This window comes from Sphaerodactylus townsendi, linkage group LG06, assembly GCF_021028975.2.
Source record: "Sphaerodactylus townsendi isolate TG3544 linkage group LG06, MPM_Stown_v2.3, whole genome shotgun sequence".
NCBI lineage: Eukaryota > Metazoa > Chordata > Lepidosauria > Squamata > Sphaerodactylidae > Sphaerodactylus > Sphaerodactylus townsendi.
Window position 1 is genome coordinate 127028458 of NC_059430.1, and position 25280 is coordinate 127053737.

The 25280-nt window shown below is 51.1% G+C and overlaps 1 protein-coding gene across 1 annotated transcript; it reads left to right on the plus strand.

Annotated features, from left to right (window-relative positions):
• The first annotated feature begins 5317 nt into the window (after positions 1-5317).
• Positions 5318-14728, plus strand: CCDC97 (coiled-coil domain containing 97). The gene is made up of 6 exons (XM_048502234.1): positions 5318-5454; positions 5899-6082; positions 7275-8213; positions 11355-11615; positions 12910-13036; positions 14268-14728. The coding sequence occupies exons 2-6, from the start codon at positions 5929-5931 to the stop codon at positions 14380-14382; spliced, it is 1596 nt and encodes a 531-aa protein (XP_048358191.1). The 5' UTR covers positions 5318-5454; positions 5899-5928; the 3' UTR covers positions 14383-14728.
• The last annotated feature ends 10552 nt before the right edge of the window (positions 14729-25280 follow it).

Genomic DNA, 25280 nt, shown 5'->3' on the forward strand with positions numbered 1-25280 from the left:
GCTCATTTGTTATCTTGCATTCATCTTTTATAGTTGTTGGGTTTTTTTGCAAAAATGCGTGACTTCACTTGGAGTGTCATGGTTTACCCACTTTCCACCCATGTGGCTGCTGTCCTTCACTGCGTCAGATATTCGTTTGAGTGATGTCAGCCCTGTCTACTCGTGCAATGGCCGAGGCCTTTCACATCACCTGCCACCTGAGCCTTTCGGTGGGAAACACCAGGCAAAAGGAGATGCTCTTCATCTGAGCCGCATCCCCTCCTTTCTGACATGCTGAAGCAAAAGAATGATTTGGAAACTGGGCTCTTTCTGGCTGATACTGACGTTCTTAGACCTGTCCCTATTTGTACATGAACACCTGGGAATATCATATTCTCTCATAAGAACATAAGAAAGAACCTGCTGGATCAGACCAGAGTCTATCTAGTCCAGCACTCTGCTACTCGCAGTGGCCCACATGCAGGATGGGAAAGCAATGGCCTGCTGCTGCTGCTGCTCCCGAGCACCGGGTCTGCTAAGGCATTTGCAATCTCAGATCAAGGAGGATCAAAATTGGTAGCCATAGATTGACTTCTCCATAAATCTGTCCCTTTTAAAGCTTTCCAGGTTAGTGACCATCACCACCTCCTGTGGCAGCATATTCCAAACACCAATCACACGTTGCGTGAAGAAGTGTTTCCTTTTATTAGTCCTAATTCTTTCCCCCAGCATTTTCAATCTATGCCCTCTGGTTTTAGTATTGTGAGAAAGAGAGAAAAATTCTCTGTCAACATTTTCTACCCCATGCATAATTTTATAGACTTCAATCATATCCCCCCTCAGACGTCTCCTCTCCAAACTAGTCCTTGATCATCAACACACATCAAATTTTTATCCTGTTCTTCTGTGAAGTTTAAGGCAGTACATGTCAGGTTCCCTTCCTGATAACCCTGAAGGGGACCGGCAAAAGGTCACCTAGTAGAATTCAGGGCTGGCCAGAGACTTGTGCTGGGTCTCCTGCACTCCGTAGCTTGAAGTTACCACATCAACATAAGAACAAGCCAGCTGGATCAGACCAGAGTCCATCTAGTCCAGCTCTCTGCTACTCGCAGTGGCCCACCAGGTGCCTTTGGGAGCTCACGTGCAGGAGGTGAAAGCAATGGCCTTCTGTGACTGTTGCTGCCGAGCACCTGGACTGTTAAGGCATTTGCAATCTCAGATCAAGGAGGATCCAGATTGGTAGCCATAAATGGACTTCTTCATAAATCTGTCCAAGCCCCTTTTACAGCTATCCAGGTTAGTGGCCATCACCACCTCCTGTGGCAGCCACACTGTCATCCCTAGAATTAGGCCTGGTCTCAGGGAGGTTTGTTGCTTACCTGTTTTTCTGCCATCATTTTTTTAAAATGGTGGCAACCACCTATTCCTGGGCCTAGGCTCTTGTCTATTTTTTTTTTAAACAAGGGGCAAGTGGCACATGGAAAGAGTCACAAGTGTGTCCTAAGTTCAGTATCACTGTCCTGGACTACCACTTTTAACTACACTGTGCCCAGGGGCATTTTTCCGGTTGTACATTCTGCATTTTCCTGCTGGTGAAATCTCCGGTTGAAACACAATACTCTTTTTGCTTGAAGATTCTGTAGCTAAGAAGCCTGGCACAGTTCTCCTTGGGACAAGACGGGTTAGAACCAATTCCTTCTGCGTTCTCTGGCATGGAAACAGTGAATGAGGACATATACGTGATACTTTCCATCTGTTCCCATATTTACAGTAATGGAGAGTTAGCAAAAGTGTGCTAGAATTAGCAAAATGTGTATCCCTTCCCTCCCTGACTGAGCCCAGAAGCAAAATGTCAGTATATGAATCCTTGGCCCCTTCCGCACACGCAAAATAATGCGTTTTCAAACCACTTTCACAACTGTTTGCAAGTGGATTTTGCTATTCCGCACAGCTTCAAAGAGCACTGAAAGCAGTTTGAAAGTGCATTATTCTGCATGTGCGGAATGAGCCTTTGATTGATCAAGTATAGTTCTGAGGTTGAGGGGATGGTAAGAAAAACCTTGACATGATCTGGGCAAAATAGCCATTTGCATATCTTGCTTTTGAGCCTTAAGTCCTTATGCAAGAGGGCGTGGAGTGTTTAGCGGGGGGGGGGGGGGGATTTAAAAATGCTTTCTTGGCACATCAGAGTTCTGAGTATCATATTAGAACTTTGTGGCACCAGACGGAACAAGTTTACTGTGCCATGCATTTCCACAAGTTGGGGGCGGTTCTCTGAGATGCATGAAGCCATAGGTGTGTGCCGGAACTATTTACAATGTTTGTACCCAGCTCGGTGCTGTTGCAGTGGCTTACACAGAAGATGAATAAACATACTGGCATAAAAGTATACTATTAGAAGGACCTAGGCTAACCCGATCGCAGAAGCTAAACGGGAACAGAGACCACAGAAGAAGGGCAAGCTTGTTACACCGAGGCAGGCAACGGCAAACGATCCCTCAACATCTCTTGCCTTGAAAGCCACTAGACTTGTTCAATTTACTCCAGGTCAGAGTCAGTGATTTAATCCGAGTGACTCCAAAGCTGAAACTTAAGGCAGAATAAGTACTTTCAGCAAGCTAGCCATCTGTGGTCCCTACCGTGCCCAGAGCACCCAGACGGTGTCAAATTCGCATCCACACCTACGCAGTGGCATAGGAGGTTAAGAGCTCATGTATCTAATCTGGAGGAACTGGGTTTGATTCCCAGCTCTGCCGCCTGAGCTGTGGAGGCTTATCTGGGGAATTCAGATTAGCCTGTGCACTCCCACACATGCCAGCTGAGTGACCTTGGGCTAGTCACAGCTTCTCGGAGCTCTCTCAGCCCCACCTACCTCACAGGGAGTTTGTTGTGAGGGGGGAAGGGCAAGGAGATTGTGAGCCCCTTTGAGTCTCCTGCAGGAGAGAAAGGGGGGATATAAATCCAAACTCTTCTTCTTCTAATTTTTTCAAAACTATTAGATCTAGTATGGGGCACAGGTTGCTTTGACGTCACTGGGTTTTGGGCCACATTTGAAATGGTTTTGTTTCCTCTCAGGTGTTGATCTGCATACGTTTAGCCGTCAGATCACCTTTCAGTCCAGCTTGATAGCACACAGACTCACCGGCTTCAACAATTAGTCTCTTTATCGCTTCCAATTGAAAGAGGACTCTTACAGATGGGGAATAAGGCATGCTGAGCTAAGAGGTCCTTCCCATACAGGCCTGAAGCAGACAGAAACAAGCTCACACATATACATACACGTGTATACGTGCCATAGTGTGGGTGTGAAATCTGGACCATGAAGAAAGCTGACAGGAGGAAAGTAAAACCTTTGAAATGTGTGTCGGAAGAGATGTTCTGGGTACCAAAGACAAATTAGTGAGTTCTAGATCAAATCAAGTCCCTGGAAGCTAAAATTACTAAACCAAGCCTGTCGTGCATTGGTCATATTATGACAAAAGAAGAATCACTGGGAAAGATAAGAATGCTTGGAGAAGTGGAAGGCAGAACGCAAAGAGGAAGGCCCAACAGGAGCTGGAGTGACTATAAAGCACAGGTGCCAAGCTTGCGGCCCTCTAGATGTTATGGACTACAGCTCCCATCATCCCCTGCCAGCATGATGAGAACTGGGGATGATGAGAACTGTAGTCCATAACATCTGGAGGGCCGCAAGCTTGACACCTGTGCAAAGGTATCCGCAACCCTCCGTTTACAAGACCCGAGAAAGGCTGTTAACAGCAGAACATGTGCGAGGTTGCTGGTTCGTAGTGTCGCCATGAATCCAAAGCAACTTGACAGCACATAACAGGCACTCACATCGCAGGTTGCTCCTCCCGCTCTTCCTCATAAGGGGCACAACTGACATCCAAATAAGTCTGCAGATAAATGTGGGTTAACAGGAAGGCTTTTCTCCCACAATATTTTTCTCAGCTGTACTCCTTCCTTATAACTAAATGCCTGTCTTCCTGGTTCAACCAGGGGCGTAACGAGGCGAACTGGAGCCCTGGGCAAAACCTGAGTTGGATGCCCCCCCCCCCCATGGGCGGCCACCCCACCACGACCCCCAAAAAACTTTTTTTGCACCAGGTTATTGGTGCCTTTAGCCCCCCGCCCTCACTCCGCCTGGCTCCCCCGGGACCCCCCTCCCCCTCCCCCTCCCCCTCCCCGATCGGGTGCCGCAGCTGAAGAGAATCTGCCCCACAGTGCTCGGGAGAGCCGCCCCCTCCCTCCCTCCCCTGGACCACGCCACGCTGACCGCCGCCTTCGCACGAGACCGCACGTGGATGTTATGGCGGGATTCCGCTATCTTCCCCAGCCTCTTGGAGCTTGGCAGCCCCTTTGGACAATGGAGCCGAGAGCCCCTCGGGCGCCACCCTCGCACGGGGCCCCACGTCGAGATTGCGGCGTGTCCGAGCCTCTTTGGGCAGGGGAGCCGCTGGGGATGCTGCTGCTGCCCTCCGGTGGCCAAAGGTGTGAATTACAGGCGCTGTCCCCACCCCCCCACACGCAGCGCGGCATTTCTCATGTTATAGTTGCTATAATGTGGCGTGTCCGAGCCTCTTTGGGTAGGGGAGCCGCTGGGGATGCGGCTGCTGCTGCCCTCCAGTGGCCAAAGATGTGAATTACAAGCGCACCCCCGAACCCCCCCTCCCAATGCGGCATTTCTCAGGTAGTTGCTATAATGTGCCGTGTTGGGGCCTCTTTGGGAAGAGGAGCCGCTGCGGGGGGGCTCCCGAGAGCGTGGTAACTCTCTGAGAGCGTGCTAAGGCTGCACGAGATCGTGGTGATGCCGCTGAAGAGCGTTGTAACGCCGTCCTGAGATCGCGCTAAGGCTGCCGGAGAGCGTGGCAACTCTCTGAGATCGTGCTAAGGCTGCCGGAGATCGCGGTAACGCGTCCGAGAGAGTTGTAGCGCTGCCCCAGAGCGCGCGAAGGGTTTTTTTTGAGCGTGGTAACTCTCTGAGATCGCGCTAAGGCTGCTGGAGAGCGTTGTAACGATCTCCGAGATGTGTCAGGGCTGCCGGCGATTGTGGTAACGCTGTCCGAAAGAGTTGTAACGCTGTCCCGAGACAGTGCTGACTCTGCCGCTGCCGTTAGCACGATCTAGGGGCAGCCTTAGCGCTCTCTCGGGGAGCCCTCCGCAGCGGCTCCCCTTCCCAAAGACGCCCGAACACGCCACATTATAGCAACTATAACCTGAGAAATGCCGCGTTGTGTGATGGGGGGGGTGGGGGGGTGGGGGAGGTTGCGCCTGTAATTCACACCTTTGGCCACTGGAGGGCAGCAGCAGCATCCCCAGCGGCTCCCCTGCCCAAAGAGGCTCGGACACGGCGCAACCTCGACGTGGGGCCTCGTGCGAGGGTGGCGCCCGAGGGGCTCTCGGCTCCATTGTCCAAAGGGGCTGCCAAGCTCCAAGAGGCTGGGGAAGATAGCGGAATCCCGCCATAACATCCACGTGCGGTCTCGTGCGAAGGCGGCGGTCAGCGTGGCGTGGTCCAGGGGAGGGGGGGGCTCTCCCGAGCACTGTGGGGCAGATTCTCCACAGCTGCGGCACCCGATCAGGACGGGCGGGGGGGAGGGGGGTCCCGGGGGAGCCAGGCCAAGGGGGGGCGTGGCGTTTGAAGCCAATGACGGGAGCCCCTCCCTCCCCGTCGCCTCCGCTTGATTGGCCGGCGGAGCAGTAAAGGCGGAAGCGTCCAGGGGGTCCCAGCGGGGAGAAGGAGGGGGCTCTTCTGCTGGGTTGGCGGCGGCTGCTGCTGCTGCTGGAGGGTCGTCGTCGTCGTCGTTGGGGGGTCTCTGGCCGCCCTCCCTCGCTGGCCCTGATGGACGTGGAGGGGCTGTCAGTGATTCTTCCTTCCCCTTCCCTCCTTTTTCTTGCTTGCTTTCTCCCCATATCAAGAACTCATCCCGGAACCATGTTTCCGGCGCCATGTTTCTCTCAGCCGGGGACCGGAAGTGGAGCACCGGGGACCGGAAGTGCGCGCCGGAACTCTCCCGCGGGTGGCTCGCCTTTTCCTGGGGACAGGACTTTCGGCTCGGGATGGAAGCGGGCGGGGATTCCCTCCGGGAGCCTGATTCTTCGGGTGAGGGTCCCTTTCCGGCGCTTCTTTTGCCGCTGGAACCGGGGGAGGATGGTGTTGCACAGATATGTCTCCCCCCATGTTGAGTGGGTGGGTGCCAGGTGGGGTGGGGAAGCTAATTGCCTTCATTTATTTACTTTTATATACGACCTGTTTTCACGGCCTAAAAGAGGAATTCGTGGCAGGGCTTCATTCTTTATCATGAGACTAAATTCTCTTTCCTTCTATGTGTGTGTGTGTGTGGGGGGGTGGAGATAGGGTAGCCAATTCTAGGTTGGGAAATTCCTGGAGATTTGGGGTGGGGGGCATACAGTCCATCCTCTGAAGCAGACATTTTCTTCAGGGGGCCTGATCTCTCTCATCTGAGATCATTTAGAGATTCTGGAGGATCTCTAAGCCCCACCTGGGAAGAAACTGAAGGTTTTAACAGTCCTGTTGATATTTATCAATGGAGAGGGAGTAAGTAAACTTGCCTTCTTCCCCCCCCTCCCCCCAACCCAGTTATTCTATTCAAGCATATGTGCTCAACGCTACAGCAAACACTTTGGTTGCTGATCTACTCTGTCCTTTAAAGCTTCACATAACTTGGGGCTGGGATACTTGAGAGACCAAGATCACAGGGATAGATTAAAGATGCTCATTTATTGGGAACACGAGGCAGGGCCTTGTCGGTGGCAGCTTGACAATTATAGAACAACCTACCCAGGGAGGTATTCTCTTCCCCAGCACTGTTGACCTTCTGGAGGCAGTTGAAGACCGTTTTATTTAAAACGTCATTTTTTGTTGATGTAGCTTTTATTACTGGCATTTTTAATATGTGACCTACGCTTTGCTGTTTGTTCCCAGCAGCATAATTTTGGGATTCCTCTCCATATCATTACATTCATTTTCCCAGTTATGGTTTGCTCCAGCTACATTCTCCCGGGGGTAATTTTTGAAGCTTTCCCCATCAGGATGTCACAGGCTGGCCTGATCTCAGGAGCAAAGCCATGTTGGCCCTAGTTAGTAGTTGGATTGGAGATCACCAAAGAAGTCCTGGGTTGCTACATAGGGGCAGGCAATGACAGATGTCCTCTGTAAGTCTCTTGCCTTGACATTCCTAAGGGTCACCATAAGTCAACTGTGACTTGACAGCACTTTACTGACACACACATGTTGTGTTTGACAAACCAAAGAGTTTCTTCTCTCTTTCTAGCTGTCAGCTCCTTGGAGAACATGGAACAACGGAAACCAGATGATCCTACTGCTACGGAGACCCCAGAGAACTGTTTTTCTAACGAGACTGAACCTGCTAGACCCCTTTGTTTAACACAAGAGACAGTGGAAATCTCAAAGACTGCCAAAGGCACTTTGTCATCGCAGGCCTGCCGTGAGGCTGAACAGATGCGGGATGTCCTGGGATCATACGTCTGTCATGGAGACAGCAGTGCCCGAGTGCGCCAGCCCCTGTGGGGGGAACAGATGTCTGGAGTCCCGGTTCTGCAGAGTGGCCTTTCAGACACAAATGGGATTTTTAAAACATCCCATCCTAGGGAAGCACAGCTTTGGAACGCTGGCTCAAATTTTCTTCCTGGCAAGTATGGATCCGCCAGGATGTTTTCTCCCTTTTCTGTGCGTGTTGAGTTGAAAACTAGAATCCCAGCTACAGATCAAACCAATGGAGCCGCCAAACCGACCCACCCGGACAGTGGGAAGATCGAGACCGCGGATGCTGCTGCTGACCTTCCAGAGGAGCAGACGGAGGATGCTGACATCCGATTACCCGCCTTTTGCAGTAGAAAGCCAGAGTCGCCTCCTCAGCCCACCGAGGATGAAGACCCTGCTTTGCTAGCCATGTTCCACACTGTGGCTAGTAGCCGCTTGGCTGTGCGCAGTCAGCAGAAGGATGAGCCGGACTTCACACCTGTGCAGAAATTGGCCATCTTGCAGGAGCTGTACCACACCAAGCCCTTGGTCTTCCTGGAGCGCTTCCGAACAGCCCTGCGGGAAGATCACTTGCCCTGCTTCCGCCACCTCTCTGGCAACTACGAGGCGGACTTCTACTGCGCCGAGGTGCGCAGGGCCGGCCTGGGCAAAACGCGCCACACTCGGGTGCGGAACAAGCGGTACGCAGCTCTGCAGCAGCTCATCCAAGGTACAGAGGCCTGAATTCCTGTGTTTTGATCTCCAGGAGAGGGGATTGGTAGTCTGTTGTCCAAAATTAGTACCCCTGGGTTTTATCCGTAGCTTTGGCGTTGGCTTCTGGGCATCTTCTTTCCAACTCACCTGGATTTCTGTGCTTTTGCTTTGCTTGCGGGTGAAATTCAGCCGACTCTTCCTGCGGCTATGATAGATGTGTCTTTTAAATTTCCAGTTCTGGCATCGTCATGAACTCACCTCCTGGCCCTCAGCTAGTTTGCGCCTCTCAGCACCCCCTGCTTCCCAAATCCCCAGGATTATATTGGTAACATGGTTTCAGCAGCCAGAATAGTCTAGTCCAGTGGTGGCGAACCTTTGGCACTCCAGATGTTATGGACTACAATTCCCATCAGCCCAATTGGCCATGCTGGCAGGGGCTGATGGGAATTGAAGTCCATAACATCTGGAGTGCCAAAGGTTCGCCACCCTTGGTCTAGACCCATCTGAGCTTGGAAGTTAAGCAGGGTCGTCCCTATTTCTTACTTGGATGGGAGATCAACAAGGAAATCAAAGGCCGGCACCCTTGCCACCTCTTGCCTTAAAAACCCTATGTGGTCTCCATTAGTTGATTGTGATGTGATGGCATGCAATTACCATTAATGCGGGCTCAGTTTTCATGGTTGCTTTATAATTCTCCAGACTGATCTAGTTGCTTCTGCTTGTTGTAAAAAATGGGGCAAAGCTATGCCCTTGATCCCTGGCAATCTTTGGAGAAGGAGAAGAGTTGGATTAATATCCCCCCCTTCTCTCCTGTAAAGTGACTCAAGGGGGGTGACAATCTCCTTTCCCTTCCCCCCTCACAACAAACACCCTGTGAGATAGGTGGGGCTGAGAGAGCTCAGAAGAACTGGGACTAGCCCAAGGTCACCCAGCTGGCGTGTGTGGGAGTGCACAGGCTAATCTGAACTCCCCAGATAAGCCTCCACAGTTCAGGCGGTAGAGTGGGGAATCAAACCCGGTTCCTCCAGATTAGAGTACACCTACTCTTAACCACTACGCCACTGCTGCTCCTTTGTTTTAAAATATTTGTTTGTTTTAAAATATTTCTACTGTAATCCACAGGATTCTATTTTAAGATTCTCAGAGAACAATATCTTTAAAAAAAATGAAATGCATACCAGGTCACCATCTTTTTAACTAGTCCTGCCCCAGTGTCTGTTGTGCCTGGTAATACCTGCACCAGAACATACCCTAAGAAGCGTCTATTGCAGGATCAGATCAGCGGTCCATCTGATCTGGCATCCTGGTTCTTATGGTGGGCAGTCTATGGTGGTGGAAAGCGCAAGGGACTTCAAAGGTGGTTTGCCATTGTCTGCCTGTGCCTAGTGACTTGGGACTTCCTTGGTGGTCTCCCATCCAAGTACTCACCAAGACCAGTCCTTCTTAGTTTCTGAGATCTGACAAGATCAGGCTAACAACTAGACATAAGAACAGTTTTTTCCCGAATGCCATCACTCTGCTAAACAAATAATTCCCTCGATAATGTCAAACTATTTATTATATAATTACTGCACTACTTTTTTCATTATTCCTATTATCTATCTCCTCCCACTTATGACTGTATGACTATAGCCTGTGCTGACATTTCATTCATTTTATTTCATGATTTTACATTTTATGTTTTCATTACTATTGATTGTTTCCTGATGCTTACTAGACCTATATGACAATCATTAAGTGTTGTACCTTATGATTCTTGACAAATGTATTTTTCTTTTATGTACACTGAGAGCATATGCACCGGAGACAAATTCCTTGTGTGTCCAATCACACTTGGCCAATAAAGATTCTATTCTATTCTATTCTATTCTACCTGGGCTGTCCGCATCAGGGCGAGAGACATTCAGAGGTGGTTTGCCATTGCCTGCCTCTGCACAGCAACCCAGAACCTCCTTGGTGGTTGCTCATCCAAGTACTAACCAGTGGCATCCTAGTTTAGCATCTGAGATCTGATGAGCTCCTGCTAACCTGGTCTATCCCAGTCAGGGATTGATGCCTCTAGCAGTTCACAGGCACGTACTGATTAGCCTACTGTCTCTAGCAACAGGAGGTGCCCAGAGATAGATTACCTCTGAAAATGCTGGTTCTATTTATGGAGTCTTCGTGGCTTAGAGCTGATGATCACACAGATAAGAACAGTGTACAAAACTGTTATCAAACGAACCAGCATTTTCTCCTGATGTTTCACCTGCATCTGTGGCCGGCATCTTCAGAGGATCTGATGGTAGTAAAGCAAGTGGAATATATATACCTGTGGAATGTCCAGGGTGGGAGAAAGAACCATTTGCCTGTTAACAAGTGTAAAGGGTTAGCAAGCTTGATTTGCATGTGTTGGGTGGGATCCACCCATTGGGCATGTGAGTAACCATGAACATAGTACAATCAATTAGTGAGGACATCTGCATTGTAGTAGCCTGGCCTTTGGATCCCTTTGATTGCTTACTGCCTGGAGACATCCTGTGTCCGGGTGGTGTTCATTAGTCACTGTCTTGATTCTAGTGTTTTTCAGTACCGGTAGCCATATTTTGTTCATTTTCATGGTTTCTTCCTTTCTGTTGAAATTGTCCATGTGCTTGTGGATTTCAATGGCTTCTCTGTTCAGTCTGACATAGTGGTTGTCAGTGTGGTCCAGAATTTCTGTGTTTTCAAATAATATTGTTCCTGGTTGTGGTGGGTTTTCCGGGCTGTGTGTCCGTGGTCTGGTAGGCCTTGTTCCTAACGTTTCGCCTGCATCTGTGGCTGGCATCTTCAGAGGTGTATCACAGAGAGAAGTCTGTCAAACACTGTGTCTAGTAACAGACTTCTCTCTGTGATACACCTCCGAAGATGCCGATCACAGATGCAGGCGAAATGTTAGAAACAAGATCTACCAGACCACGGACACACAGCCTGGAAAACCCACCACAACCAGTTGAATCTGGCTGTGAAATCCTTCAACAGTATCCTTCCTGCTTTGTCCCAGGCACTGGGTGTAGCAGGCTGATCGGATTATTGGAACCTCATACGCTGAACCTAATGCGGCAACCATCTATTGCAAAAGCTAGACAAACTTTAACACCAGACGAACCCTTCATGTGGTCTCTGTGCCCTTCTGCAGGCGGGGAGTACTTCAGCGACGAGCAGATGCGCTCCCGGGATCCTCTGCTGTACGAACAGTACATTGGGCAGTACCTGAGCGACCAGGAGCTGCAAGAGCTGGGCAGCTGCAAGCAGGAGGCTGCCTGCTCGCTCTCGGGCGTCCTGCTGGACTCCTACCAAGAGGACATCCTCCAGCAGCGGCTGCAAGTCCAGCAGGAACAGGAAGAGGCCTGTCTGGAGAAAGAGGAAGAAACCGACAGCGACAGCAGTGACGATGAAGGTCGGTAAGGAAGGAGAGGTGGCGTCTGTTATTTGCTTTGCTCATACCCGGCTTTCTCCCCAAAGCCACTCGTCTCGTTTTCCTCCCCTCTGTTTGATTCTTACACCCCTGCGAGGTAGGCTAGGGCGAGGTCCAATTGCACCTGGAAAACTTCTACAGCCAAGTGCAGACTCAAACCTCGACTCGTCCAGCGTGCATGCCACCCCTCCCTCCCCCTCCCCTCCTCCACCCTCAACTAGGGTGGGTGGGCCATGTCCAGATGCCGAGCCCCCTTCCTTCCCCTCCCTTGCAGGCTGACCCTCACTCTCTCCCCTCCCTTGCATGCCACCCCACCCTCCCCTACCCCTCTCTCTGCTAGGGTGGGTGGGCCATGTCCAGATGCCAGGCCCCTTTCCCTCCCTTCTGTTGCCTGCCACCTTTCACTCCCTGCCCTCCCTTGCATGCCACCCCTCCCTCCCTCCCCTCTGCTAGGGTGGGTGGGTCATGTCCAGATGCCGGGCCCCCTCCCTCCCCTCCCTTCCATGCCACCCCTCACTCTCTCCCCTCCCTCCCCTCACTCTCTCCCCTCCCTGGTTAAGAGCAGGATGACTCTAATCTGGAGAACCGGGTTTGACTCCTCCCTCTGCCTCATGAGCGGTGGACTTATCTGGTGAACTGGGTTTGTTTCCAATCTCCCACATATCCCTGCTGGCTGACCTTGGGCTAGCCCAGGGGTCGGCAACCTGCGGCTCTCCAGATGTTCATGGACTACAATTCCCATCAGCCCCTGCCAGCGTGGCCCATTGGCAGGGGCTGATGGGATTTGTAGTCCATGAACATCTGGAGAGCCGCAGGTTGCCGACCCCTGGGCTAGTCACAGATCATTCAGAACTGTTGTCAACCCCACCTACCTCACAAGGTGTCTGTTGTGGGGAGAGGAAGGGAAAGAATTTGTCTTGAGTCTCCTTACAGAAGAGAAAGGGGGGTATAAGTCCAAACTCTCCTCCTGCTCCTACATCAGGCCGCTGCCATGCCTGAGTTCCGTTCCTGGAATGGGAGAGGAGGCTCAAGCAGTGATATGGTCCCCATTTTTGGAAAGGAAGAGGGGGGTCGAGTGGAGGAGGAGGCTAGAGCGGAGGCTGAGGAGAAAGGTTACAATCCAGGCTTGGATTGTATGATGAAAGCAGGTAGGATGGAAGGCTGGAAATCAGGCTTACTGGGTTGGAGGGAGGTGGGGAGAGCTGAGAACCAGGGCCTGACCTCTCCCGCGTCAGGAAGGTCACGCCACCCCTTTGGATATGTTGTTTTTCACCAGCCATGGTATCCAGCCCCAAGGACCACTGGGTCCCCGACCCGGAAGAGAAGGCGTTCCTGCGAGAGGAATTCACCAGCCGGATGTACCAGCGGTTCCTTGATGGCAAAGACCGGGACTTTGACTACAGGTGAGCCAGGGCCTCGTGTGGTGGGGTTGCTGTGGCGCAGTGGTTAACTCTAATCTGGAGAAACCGGGTTTGATTCCCAGCTCTGCTGCTTGAGCTGTGGAGGCTTGTCTGGGGAATTCAGATTAGCCTGTACACTCCCACACACGCCAGCTGGGTGACCTTGGGCTAGTCCCAGTTCTTCTGAGCTCTCTCAGCCCCACCTACCTCACAGGGTGTTTGTTGTGGGGGCGAGAGGAAAGGGAAAGGAGATTGTCAGCCCCTTTGAGACTCCTTACAGAAGACTCTGCAGAAAGGGGAGGGGGGTTAGGGTTAGGGTCCTGCCAACTGGGGTGCAGCTAATTTAATTTAACCCTTTGGCTTGCAAACCGCTCTCTCCCAACGAGGAGTACTCGGAGTGGTGTATAACAATATGTACAATTAAAAGTACAATTATATGTTTAAAAAAATTAAATTGCAGTTGGCACAGAATAGCACCGTTTCCTTTTTAAGCCTGAGGGCAAATATAAAATCGATAGGAACAGAAAACATAAAGGAATTTGGAAAAACATCAAAAATGTAAACAGATGTAAAAAGAGGAGAGGACAGAGAGATGCCATTTCTGTTCTCATTCACGGGCCTGGCTGAACTGTGATAGATCCTGCGGAGAAGAAGAGTTTGGATTTATACCCCCCCTATCTCTCCTGTAGGAGACCTGGTCTTATTGGACTGAGTGATCCGCCAGGTTGCGGGCAGCTGGACAGCTTTTGGGCCACGCTCGTCTCAGCACTGGGCATCCGCTGTTGGATGGCTCAGCTGCTAAACCCGTGGGCCGGCTGCCTGGGACAGCTTTTGTGACAAAGCTGGGACAGACATTGCGTCCCTCCGGCTTGTGGTAGCCCCCCCGTTTGTGACCCTGGGCCTTCTCAGCAGTGGCGCAGGAGCAGCAGTGGCGTAGGAGGTTAAGAGCTCGTGTATCTAATCTGGAGGAACCGGGTTTGATTCTCCGCTCTGCCACCTGAGCTGTGGAGGCTCATCTGGGGAATTCAGATTAGCCTGTCCACTCCCACACTCGCCAGCTGGGTGACCTTGGGCTAGTCACAGCTTCTCGGAGCTCTCTCAGCCCCACCCACCTCACAGGGTGTTTGTTGTGAGGGGGGGGGAGGGCAAGGAGATTGTCAGCCCCTTTGAGTCTCCTGCAGGAGAGAAAGGGGGGATATAAATCCAAACTCTTCTTCTTCTTTTTCTCCCACAGCGAGGTTGACGAGAATCCGGACTTTGACAATCTGGACATCGTGTCTCGGGACGAAGAGGAGCGCTATTTCGATGGGGAGGAACCGGAAGAGGCTGATTCCATGGAAGCTGAGTAGAGGGATCCACAGCCCGAGATCGTGTCCCTGGTGTGGAGGGGAAGTGTCTCCCAGGATTTGACACGGGCCACAAGCATATGTCTCTCTAGCCAGATGCACACTCTTCCTCTTGCTGTGTCGGGCCCCACTGCCTGATAGACCTTGGAGGAGCAGATCTGGATTGTAGGGAGGAGTATGGCGGGGACCGCTCACGTGCGATGTCTATAGCTTGTTCTGTCCCCCAAGAGTGCCCCTAAACTGGTTGTGGTGGGCTTTCCGGGCTGTGTGGCCGTGATCTGGTAGATCTCGTTCCTAACGTTTCTCCTGCATCCGGGGCTGGCCTCTTCAGAGGTGTATCACAGAGAGAAGTGTGTTACCTGCTGTGATACACCTCTGAAGATACCAGCCACAGATGCAGGCGAAATGTTAGGAACAAGACCTACCAGACCACGGCCACACAGCCCGGAAAACCCACAACAACTAGCTGAGTCCAGCCGTGAAAGTCTTTGACAATACAGTGCCCCTAAAGTTCCTTCCCAAGTTGCTTCCGTGTTGCTCGAAGAACGACGCAGCGAAAGGGAACCATTGTGTTAGCGGCCGTCTGTATCCTAGGACATCTCTCGCACACCCCTCGACTGCGACAGCCCTTGCCTGCAAACATTCCTGCCATAGAGAAGACCTCATCTTTTATGGGACTTTGCTTCCCTCACCCAGTGTAACCAGAGGAGGATTTCATCTGGGGGGGCCGGGCTGGGATTGCGAGCCAGCCTCCATGGCTCTGTTGCACAGAGGCGAGCTGCAGCCGGGAATGTGTTTTTTCAGGTTTTTGAAGCCAACAATAAACAGTCTTTCAAGGGTGTGTGAATATGTGTGTGTTCAACAAGGAGGGGATCTGGGACTGTCTGGAAACTGTGCATCTTTTTCACCCACCTGTCCCAGTGCACGAGGGCGAACGAGTGCGTGAAAAGCAGCTTTTAACCCAGGTTTGCAGCTGGTCCTTTCAGCTCTGTGCTGTCTCTGCTGGTAGACTGACAGCTTTCCCCCAGCTCTTGCGAGCAGAGCTCTTTTTCATTGGAGATTCCCAGGCCATCCTGGCTGAGGCCTTGTCCCAGTGGCGTAGCGCTAACAGGGCCGGTGGGGTTTGTCGCCCCAGGCGGAGCAGCAGAGGGGGTGTTCCAGGGCGCGGGTGGATGGCTCCGTGGCAGGGGCGCACATGAGCCCCCGCGCAGTTCCTCCTCATTCCGGCTCTACCTTCTCCACACGCAGCAGTCATTCCTCCGTTAAGCCGTGGCCCTTCCCTGGAAACTGAATACAAGAAGCTGCCTGTGAATGGGCTCGGTCTGTGGCTCCTGCTCAGCTATTCGGCAAGGCGATCCATGGCAGCTTTTTAAAAGACAGGCATCTTGGTTTGATTGGAAAGGCACTGGGACTAGGACAGTGATGGCGAACCTTTTCGAGACCGAGTGCCCAAACGGCAACCCAAAACCCACTTATTTATCTCAAAGTGCCAACATGGCAATTTAACCTGAATACTGAGGTTTTAGTATAGAAAAATGGGTGGCTCCAAGGCGCGCATTACTCGGGAGTAAGCTTGGTGGTAGTCGGTGGCTTTGCTTTGAAGCAACTGTGCAACTCTTCGAACAGGTGAATCACGACCCTAGGAGGGTTTACTCAGAAGCAAACCCCACTTCCAGCAACCAAGCTTACTCCCAGGTAAAGGATCATGCTTTCGTTCTTCCCATGAAAATCAGTAGGGTTTAACTGCTTAACAGGGTTACCTACACTGCTTCCCCAAAACTACACTGCTTCCCTGAGCCTTCTGGGGAGTGCAGTCTAAAAATATAATAAATAAATAAAATAAACTAGGTCTTAGGTTTAATGCTAATAATATCCCTGAAATAATTACACTATTATCACATGACGAACTCTGTGCCCACATGCCCACAGAAAGGGCTCTGAGTGCCACCTCTGGCACCCGTGCCATAGGTTCACCACCACCAGACTAGGATCTTAAGTACTGTTGGCAGTTGGAGGGAGCGAAGAGGGGCTTGCCATCAAGCTAGGACAGTTGTGAGAACCAGAACTCCTGGGTTTGCTGAGAGGAAAGTAAGACCTCGAAACATGGGGAGACCTGGTTTTTGGGAAGCAGGAATGGATGTAGAGCTACGGCTTCCAGAGCATTTCTGTAATCTACGCAGAGGGTGGGCTTCTAACTCGCAGGGCGGTTGTGGAGCCATCCGGTCACTGGCTGTTGTGGGTTTTACGGTCTACGTGGCTGGCATGTCGTGGCAGGATGTGTCTCTCTGTGGCACATAGATGCGGGCCAAGCGTTAGAAGCAAAAGCTACCAGACCATGGCACACGACAGCCAGTCGATGCTGGCTGTGAAAGCCATGGACAATACATCTGGTAATGGCGTGATGAGTTATAGCAGAGGTGGCCAACCTATGGCGCTCCAGATGTTCATGGACTGCAATTCCCACCAGCCGCAGTGAAAACTTAGGCCATTATCTTGCAGAGATCTTCCTTGTAATGCTCAGTTTCAGCTTGGCCAGCAGAGGGCAGCAGATAATAAGCGGAGAACAGGACTTCTGTGTTCTGGGCCCATCTCTAAGAAGGGAGTGCCACCTAGTGATTAGAGCTATGGATGTTCTGGGAAGTCAGCTCCCTTTTAACTCTCTGAGCTGTGTTTGATATGGAGAAACTCTTCCTTTCCCCTCTGCTGTCGAATCCCTGTGTTTCTGGGGAATCCCTTTTCTGAGTCTGGCCACTGGAAGCAAGGAATCAGCCGGCCCCATCCTTTTGGGATTCTGGTAGGTCCTGTTTGGAAACCAGAGGCAACAAGATTGTGACGGGCTACATTTATTGAGCGTTTCCCAGACTCCCCAAAGGTGTTCCACTAGATGTAACTCACCCCTGAAGACTTGGTTCTGTACTGTCTTCCCTTTTACAGTGGAACCTCGGTTTTCATTGGTAATCCGTCTGGAAAGAATCGATGAATACCGAGACCGATGAAAACTGAGGCAAACTTTTCCATAGGAATCAATGTAAATCCAATTAATCCGTTCTAGGCACTCCGAAAAACATACCAAAAACACATTTTTGGGTGAATCAACATAGTGTTTAATGCTGAAAACAGTCACAAACAATAATACTAGGACCAGCTTCAGAGCCAGTGGACCAACGTCGCACCAGAAAGCTGTCCCAAGAGGTCTGTTTCTGACGCCTCTTTAAGATTTGCCTGAAATGAGGCAAGACATTGTCATTAAACAAGTTGCAGACACGGCCTGCAACAGCTTTGTGCGGGTGATTTTTCTCCACAAGCCCCTGCACCTTACTGCAAATCGATGAAAACCGAGTCATGGCTGTGTTGCTCATGGTCAGAATTGCCAACTCAGACTGTCATCTGCTCTCCAGGGTGAGATTTTTCCCGTTGTCTCCTACCTGAACTTTTCAACTGGAGATGCCAGGAATTGAACTCGGGACCTTTTGCGTGCCAAGCAGGCGCTGTACCGCGGAGCCACAGTCCCATCTACCTCAAATCGTGAAGGACCTCACTTGTGGATACTAGAATGGTCCCATTCTCCCCGATCCTTTTTATCTCTGGGGAGAAGGTTACCTGGACATGGCCCACCCTAGAGGAGGGAGAGGGAGGGAGTGGCATGCAAGGGAAGGGGAGGCAGGGGGCCGGCATCTGGACATGGCCCACCCACCCTAGCAGAGAGAGAGGGAAGGGAGGGACGGGGAAGGGTGCAGGGAAGGGGAGGGGAGGGAGATGAGGGAGGGAGGGGTGGCATACAAGGGGAGGGAGTGAGGGATGGCATGCAAGGGGAGGAGAGGGAGGGGGCCGGCATCTGGACATGGCCCACCCACCCTAGCAGAGGAAGAGGGAAGGGAGGGACGGGGAAGGGTGCAGGGGAGGGGAGGGAGGGAGATGAGGGAGGGAGGGGTGGCATACAAGGGGAGGGAGGGAGGGTGCCATGCAGGGGGAGGGGAGGGAGGGGACCAGCATCTGGACATGGCCCGCCTACCCTCCCTAGCAGAGGGAGAGGGAAGGGAGGGACAGGGAAGGATGCATGGAAGGGAAGGGGAAGGAGGGAGATGAGGGAGTGAGGGGTGGCATGCAAGGGAGGGGAGGTAGGGGGACCCATAGCACTTACCTCCTAGCACAGTGATCATCAACATTTTGGGCTCAGTGTGTCAAAAATTTGGAAAATGCCTAACTTGACTGCTGGAGTGTCCCTCACACCCTTGCCCTGGAACAAAAGAGGAACAATTCTTTGCATATTTATTTGTTTTTCAAAAATACAGGCCAATCATATGTGGTGCTATGTATTATCTAAAGAAATGTCAAATAATTACAAAAATGACTCGGACTCAAAATGGGGAGAATACAATAAGACATACCCCCGAAATAAGCCCTAGCATGATTTTTTGAGATTTTTGGAGGATGCTTGAAATATAAGGCCTACTCCACAAAATAAGCCCTAGTTACAGATTCCCCGGCGCAGCTGATCTGGTCACGTGGGGGGGGGGGGAATCATGGGGAAAAATAAGATATCTTCTGAAAATAAGCCCTAACGCATCTTTTGGAGCAAAAATTAATATAAGACCCTGTCTTATTTTGGGGAAACGTGGGTAGTTGTTGGGTCTTGGTGAATGCTGGCATGTCGCCCAATGTATGTTCGCCATCACTGTCTTAGCATGTGGGCATTAGAAAAGATCATCTCTTGAAGGGCACGTGTCTCCTGAGGTCTCCTCCTGAAGAAGAAAGACCGGTGATTAATTTGGGATTGGACTCTTGTAGAAAAAGGCATGGAATTCACCAACAGATGCTGGGGTGTTTACCCACCCCCCTGCAGAAGCTGTATGTTTTTGCAAACATCCGCTCTGCGTGAACGGGCAAGCGCTAGTGACGGAACGCTGGCAAATGGTGCAGATTCTGTGAGCGGAGCGAGAGGTCAGTTTGACAGGGATAAATTCAGTTCACACAAGGTCTTGCAGTAGAAGATTTGGAGGGGGGGCAGCCAAGAAGACCCTGAGACCCAAAGGACGTGGGCGTTGAAGGTCGTACCTTGAAAAACGACCCAGCTGTTTTGCTTCAGGACCATCCCCTTTGCATGAATTGTACAAAGAATTAGCCGCTGCGCTCATGACGGAGTTTTCTTTCTGCAAAGAGAGGGAGATGAATAATCACGGCAGAGGGAAAGATGCTACGATAGTAGAGGGCGGTGTGTCATGTGTATGATGTGGTTGAGCATCAGAGGCCTCCCACTCACACCCCTCCCGTTATACCCCCCCCCCCCCGGTTTTCATCACCACCCCTTTCTGGAGGACGCGGCTGGTTTTCGCGCATCGGCGTTGCCAAACCTCCCCACAAACGCTTGACTCACCTCTACCTCCAGCATGGGGATTTCCATAAAAATCCTGGCTCTTTTCCTTGTTGGCAGGGACTTGAGAGCTATTTTTCTAAACTCTCTGAGATTCTCCTGCCTCTCAGGCCTGCTCACACTGGCGTGATGAGTTATAGCAGGGGTGGCCCAACCTATGGCGCTCCAGATGTTCATGGACTGCAATTCCCATCAGCCCCTGCCAGCATGGCCAACTGGCTGATGGGAATTGCAGTCCATGAACATCTGGAGCGCCATAAGTTGGCCACCCCTAAGTTATATCTTGGCTGGGGAATAGCTGGTGGAATGAGAAGAGGGGATCCCTGAAACTTGGGGCATGGTGGAGCTGCAATTACCAGGCCTGCCACCGGAGGGCTCTTTGCTCTTCAAGTGCCAATTGGCCACCTGTTGACAATGTGGTGGGGGACACGCACACACACACACACACACACACACACTGTGCATTCCTCGTTCTTGTATGCTTCAGAATTCGGGCAACTACAGAGAGTTCCCCTTTGTTAAAATATCCTTATATCTATAAAGATTTGCACTACATGGAAATGTAACGCAGTTGGCTGGAAAGAATGTACTTCCTTAATTTATACCCCGCCTTTCTCTTCCAATGGGGGGGACCCAAAGCAGCTGACACTGTTCCCCTCCTCCTCCGGTTTATCTTCACAACAACCCTGTGAGGTCGGTGAGGCGAAAGAGCGTGCGACTGGCCCAAGGTCACCCAATAAATTTCCGTGACAGAGCGGGGATTCGAAGCTGCGTCTCCCAGATCCTAGCCTGACGCTCTAACCATTACACAAAACTGCCTCTCGTTAACTTGATCTGCCGGGGGGTGGGTTTTGAGAACCTCGGTAGTGCAATGGTTCAGGCTGAACCAGAACAGAAGAGCCAGTGTTGGTCAGTGGTCAAGAGCAGTGGATTCTAATCTGGAGAACTGGGTTCTATTCTCCACTCCTCCATGTGAGGGGAGGGCTTTTGTCTGGTGAACTGGATTTATTTCCCTGCTCCTACACATGAAGCCTGCCGGGCAACCCTGAGCCAGAAATAGTTCTCTCTGAACTTTTTCAGCCCCACCTACCTCACAAGGTGCCTGTTGTGGGGAGAGGAAGGGAAAGGAATCCGTAAGCCCCTTTGGCACTCTTTGCTGTAGAGAAAAGTGAGATATAAATCCAAAACTCTTGTGTTGTTCTCTTCTGGAATGTCTCCTTTTCCTCACATCAACATGCAGGTGTTCCTTTTAGGAAGTTCCGTGCATTTGTGTGACACACGTGTGTATTGTCTTTGTTGGTTGCCTCTTCGAAAGAAGACGCCTGTTGAATAATTGCGAGTGGCGGAGACTCACCAGCCTGACCCCGGGCCACAAAACTTCACACAAAGGGAGGAGTTGTTTGTACTTTTAATGATCTTACTAAAATAAGCGGTCTAGCGGAGCAGCGTTTCAGGCGCCGTTGCTTTAAGGGCAGGAAGCTGCGCATCTTCAAAAAGGTGGATTAGTGTACTTAATGTTTTGTTAAGAGCAGGTGCGCTCTAATCTGGAGGAACCGGGTTTGATTCCCCGCTCTGCCGCTTGAGCTGCGGAGGCTTCTCTGGGGAATTCAGATTCACCTGTGCACTCCCACACACGCCAGCTGGGTGACCTTGGGCTGGTCACAGTTCTTCGGAGCTCTCTCAACCCCACCCACTTCACAGGGTGTTTGTTGTGAGGGAGGGAAGGGAAAGGAGTTTGTCAGCCCCTTTGAGTCTCCTTACAGGAGAGAAAAGGGGGATATAAATCCTAACTCTCCTTCTGTTTGGAACCCAGAAACTTGTGGGTTTGGACATTCCAGTCCTTGTTCCAGTGTCTTTCCCCTGTCAGGTTCCTGTTGCTTCTCTTTGCAATCCACCAAGTGGGGGCACTGGGTTGATTCTCCGTCGGCAAGCTGGGACCGTATACCGTGGGTGCTTAATCCGAGCCCCTCCTGCCACCTTGGGGCAGTGCAGAGGGCATCGCCAGCTCACGTCTTCATCCGTCACGACTTTCCCGGGAAAACCTGAGGGGGAACCCCCCCAGTGATTCACCTGAGGTTGCTAAGCGACTGTCAGGCCAAGCCCATCTCAAACCTGCCATCTCTGGATCTTTCCCTGAGAAACCTGTGCGGGAAGAGAATCTTGCAAACAGGATGCCGTCTGGCAGGATGGTGGGGTTTTCCCCTCAAGGCGTGGAGCTTTCTCCTGACTCACAGGGCTTGCCAGGACCAGGCAAGGACGGCCTGAAAAGGAACTCAGCAGGGACCCGTGTTCCAGGTGAAACCCGGAAGTTCCTCCTTGGTATGCGTACTGAGAAGCAGGCCTGCACAATTCGCCCATTCCTGGTTCCTTGCCTTCTCCTCTGCTTCTCCTCCAGCACACGCCAGATTACGCTCGCTCAGAGATCCACCTGGATGTGACGTTAAACACCAATACAGCAGAACCTCCGTTTTTGTTGGTAATCCGTCCGAAAAGAATCAATGAAAACCGAAACCGATGAAAACCGAGGCAAACTTTTCCATGGAAATCAATGTAAATCCAATTAATCCGTTCTAGGCACTCCAAAAAACAGACCAAAAACACATTTTTTAGGTGAATAAACATAGTGTTTAATGCAGAAAACAGCAACAAACAATAACACTAGGACCAGCTTCAGAGCCAGTGGATCAATGTCGCACCAGAAAGCTGTCCAAAGAGGTCTGTTTCTGACGCCTCTTTAAGATTTGTCTGAAATGGGGCAAGACATTGTCATTAAACAAGTTGCAGACACGGCCCGCAACAGCTTTGTCCGGGTGATTTTTCTCCACAAACCCCTGCACCTTACTGCAAATCGATGAAAACCGAGACAAATTTTTCACTGAAAAAATTGATGAAAACCGAAACTGATGAAAACCAAAGGCAATGAAAATTGACGTTCCGCTGTATATCAAGGGACAAACAAGCCCAAACTTCTATACAGTCGCTGTAAGAAAAGGTATAATGTGTGTGCGCGAACTCGCTTATATTTAATATTAACAAAAAGCATCCGTATAAATCTCTGTAGAGCAAATCATAGAGGTCCATTTGTTATACATACATATTATAAGTCCATACATTGCATAACAATCAAAATGTCAAAAAACAACAACCAAATGCATTTTCCTGGTCAGATTCACAGAAGTTTAATAAATTAGAAGAAGAAGAGTTTGGATTTATACCGCACCTTTCGCTCCTGTAAGGAGACTCAAGGTGGCTTATAATCTCCTTTCCCTTCCACTCCTCACAGCAGACACCTTGTGAGGTAGGTGGGGATGAGAGAGTTCAGAGAGAACTGTGACTAGCCCAAGGTCACCCAGCAGGAACATAGGAGTGCGGAAACACATCTGGTTCACCAGATAAGCCTCTGCCACTCAGGTGGAAGAGGGGGGAATCAAACCCGGTTCTCCAGATTAGAATCCACCTGCTCTTAACCACTACACCACGCTGGCTTAGACTTAATTACCTAAGGAACTGAAGTGAGTGGTGGACTCATGTTCCAAACAGTCCCCTGCCCACCATCACCCTCCCAATTGCCCCACCAGCCTCCCCCCGCTCCCCATTCTCCTGCTTGCCAACTGCCACCCCCCCAAAGAGCCACACTCACTGTGACTTTGGGAAGCCCGCCTGGAGCTGCCCCACTACTGTGGCTCGAACCTGTGGCAGGAGGATGCAGAGAGACCCCACCTTGGGAAGGTAGTGACACTCACCCAGAAGAAGACGCCGCTGCTCCAGGTAGGAAGCAGGCCAGCAGGGAAGGCGAGGGGGCAGGTAAAGTATCAACGAAGCCCATTGTGGGCGCAATTGCTTGTTCTCTCCTGCCCTTTTCTAGAGCCCATTGCATTTTCCCTCTCGATGGGCTTTATTGCTAGTGCGTTCATAAAGTTGCAGGTTTGCACATATAGGGCGATTCCGCACACGAGTAAAATAGGTTCGACCCAGTTCCCTGAGAAGGATACTGACCTAGGTCAAAGCCATTGTTGTTCCCCACTGCAACCAGCTTGATCCCAGCTCGGAGGGTGGAATCATCCTGTGCCTCTTCGCCGCTCCGTTCCGATTGGCTACTGTTCTACGGCCATGTTCCGTCTATCCCCACACACGTTATAAAAAAACTGCCACAGGAATGGAGGGAAGAAGGTGGCGTTTTTTGATTGGCCAGATGTACACATGCCTGAAACACTCAGCTGTGATTGGCTGAATGGGGGACTCCTGGCACCAGAGATCCCGCACTTTACTGGAATCGAGCTGAGTTCGAGCATGGTTCCCTGAAAAAGTAGTAGTTCCCAATTGGAGTCGGAAATTTGACCATTACACGGGGCAAAGCTGGTACAAAACCACGTCGATCCCAGTGGCTGTGCAGAGCACTTAGGTCGAACGCAGCTTGAACTTAGGTCGATAACCCAAGTGCAGAATCAACCATAGACAGGTATACCGGTGATTTTCTGTTTTGTGGATCATGAATTACACTTTAGCAGTTATTAATGTGCCCAGTCCTGTCCACAGTGATTTAGGAACTCTATCTTCATAGTGTATAAAAATTACAAGTGATGTGAAACACGCCAGCATGACTTTCTTTTCCTATATCCGCTTTTCCGTCATGCGCTGGATGGATGGGGCGTCTGCCCTCGGAAATGGAGCAGACAAATGTTGAGCGGATAGAAGCCTCCGGTCTTTTTGACCCTGTGCCAGGCCTTTGGAATTCTGACCCAGGACGGTGGGCGCTGCCACAAAATGGATGCCCCTGGAGACGAAGCCAGCCACAATATGGCTCCTCGCAGTTTACCTTTAGTCTCGCAATGAAGGTGCTTGTGCTTGCGTTGGGGTTCAGCTGCTGCCAACGCAGTGTTTTTAAAACCGCACACAGCCAATCAAACCTCCAGTGGCCAATCAGAAGCCTGGCTGTGAAAAAGTCCCGTCCGCTATCTAAAAACACTGGGCGGGTGCCAGAAAAGGAATCAGTGGGCACTCCCCGGGGGTACAAAATTAGGCCTGCACGGAGAATCACTCATATGTGCGTGTTACGATACGAGGGAACAGACAGACAAGAAAACCGAAGTCGCCTGTACTCTGTATTCCAGAAAACCCAAATCCTGCAGCTGTATCAACAATGCAGTTAAGGTCTGCTTGCATATATTTTGCATGATTTTTCCCTCTGCTCCTAGTCATAGAGAGATATTGGGTGAAGTGCAGCACAGTGGATCTGCTTGGTTTACAAGCCAATCGCAGGTTGGTTTACAAGCCAATCCCTGGCGTCTCCAGTAAAAATTAGTCGGTGATGGAAATCCATGAACTTGGAGAGTCGCTGCTAGTTAAAAGCAGCCAAGGCTGACCTTGACAGGGCAGTATGTTCCCCCTGTCCAGTAGTGGGATCCAAAAATTTTAATAACCGGTTCCGATGGTGGTGGGATTCAAACAGTGGCACCGCCACACACACGCACCTCCAGTCCCTATGGGGCAGGGAGGTTGCTTTAGTAACCCCTTCTCGGCACTCAGAAAA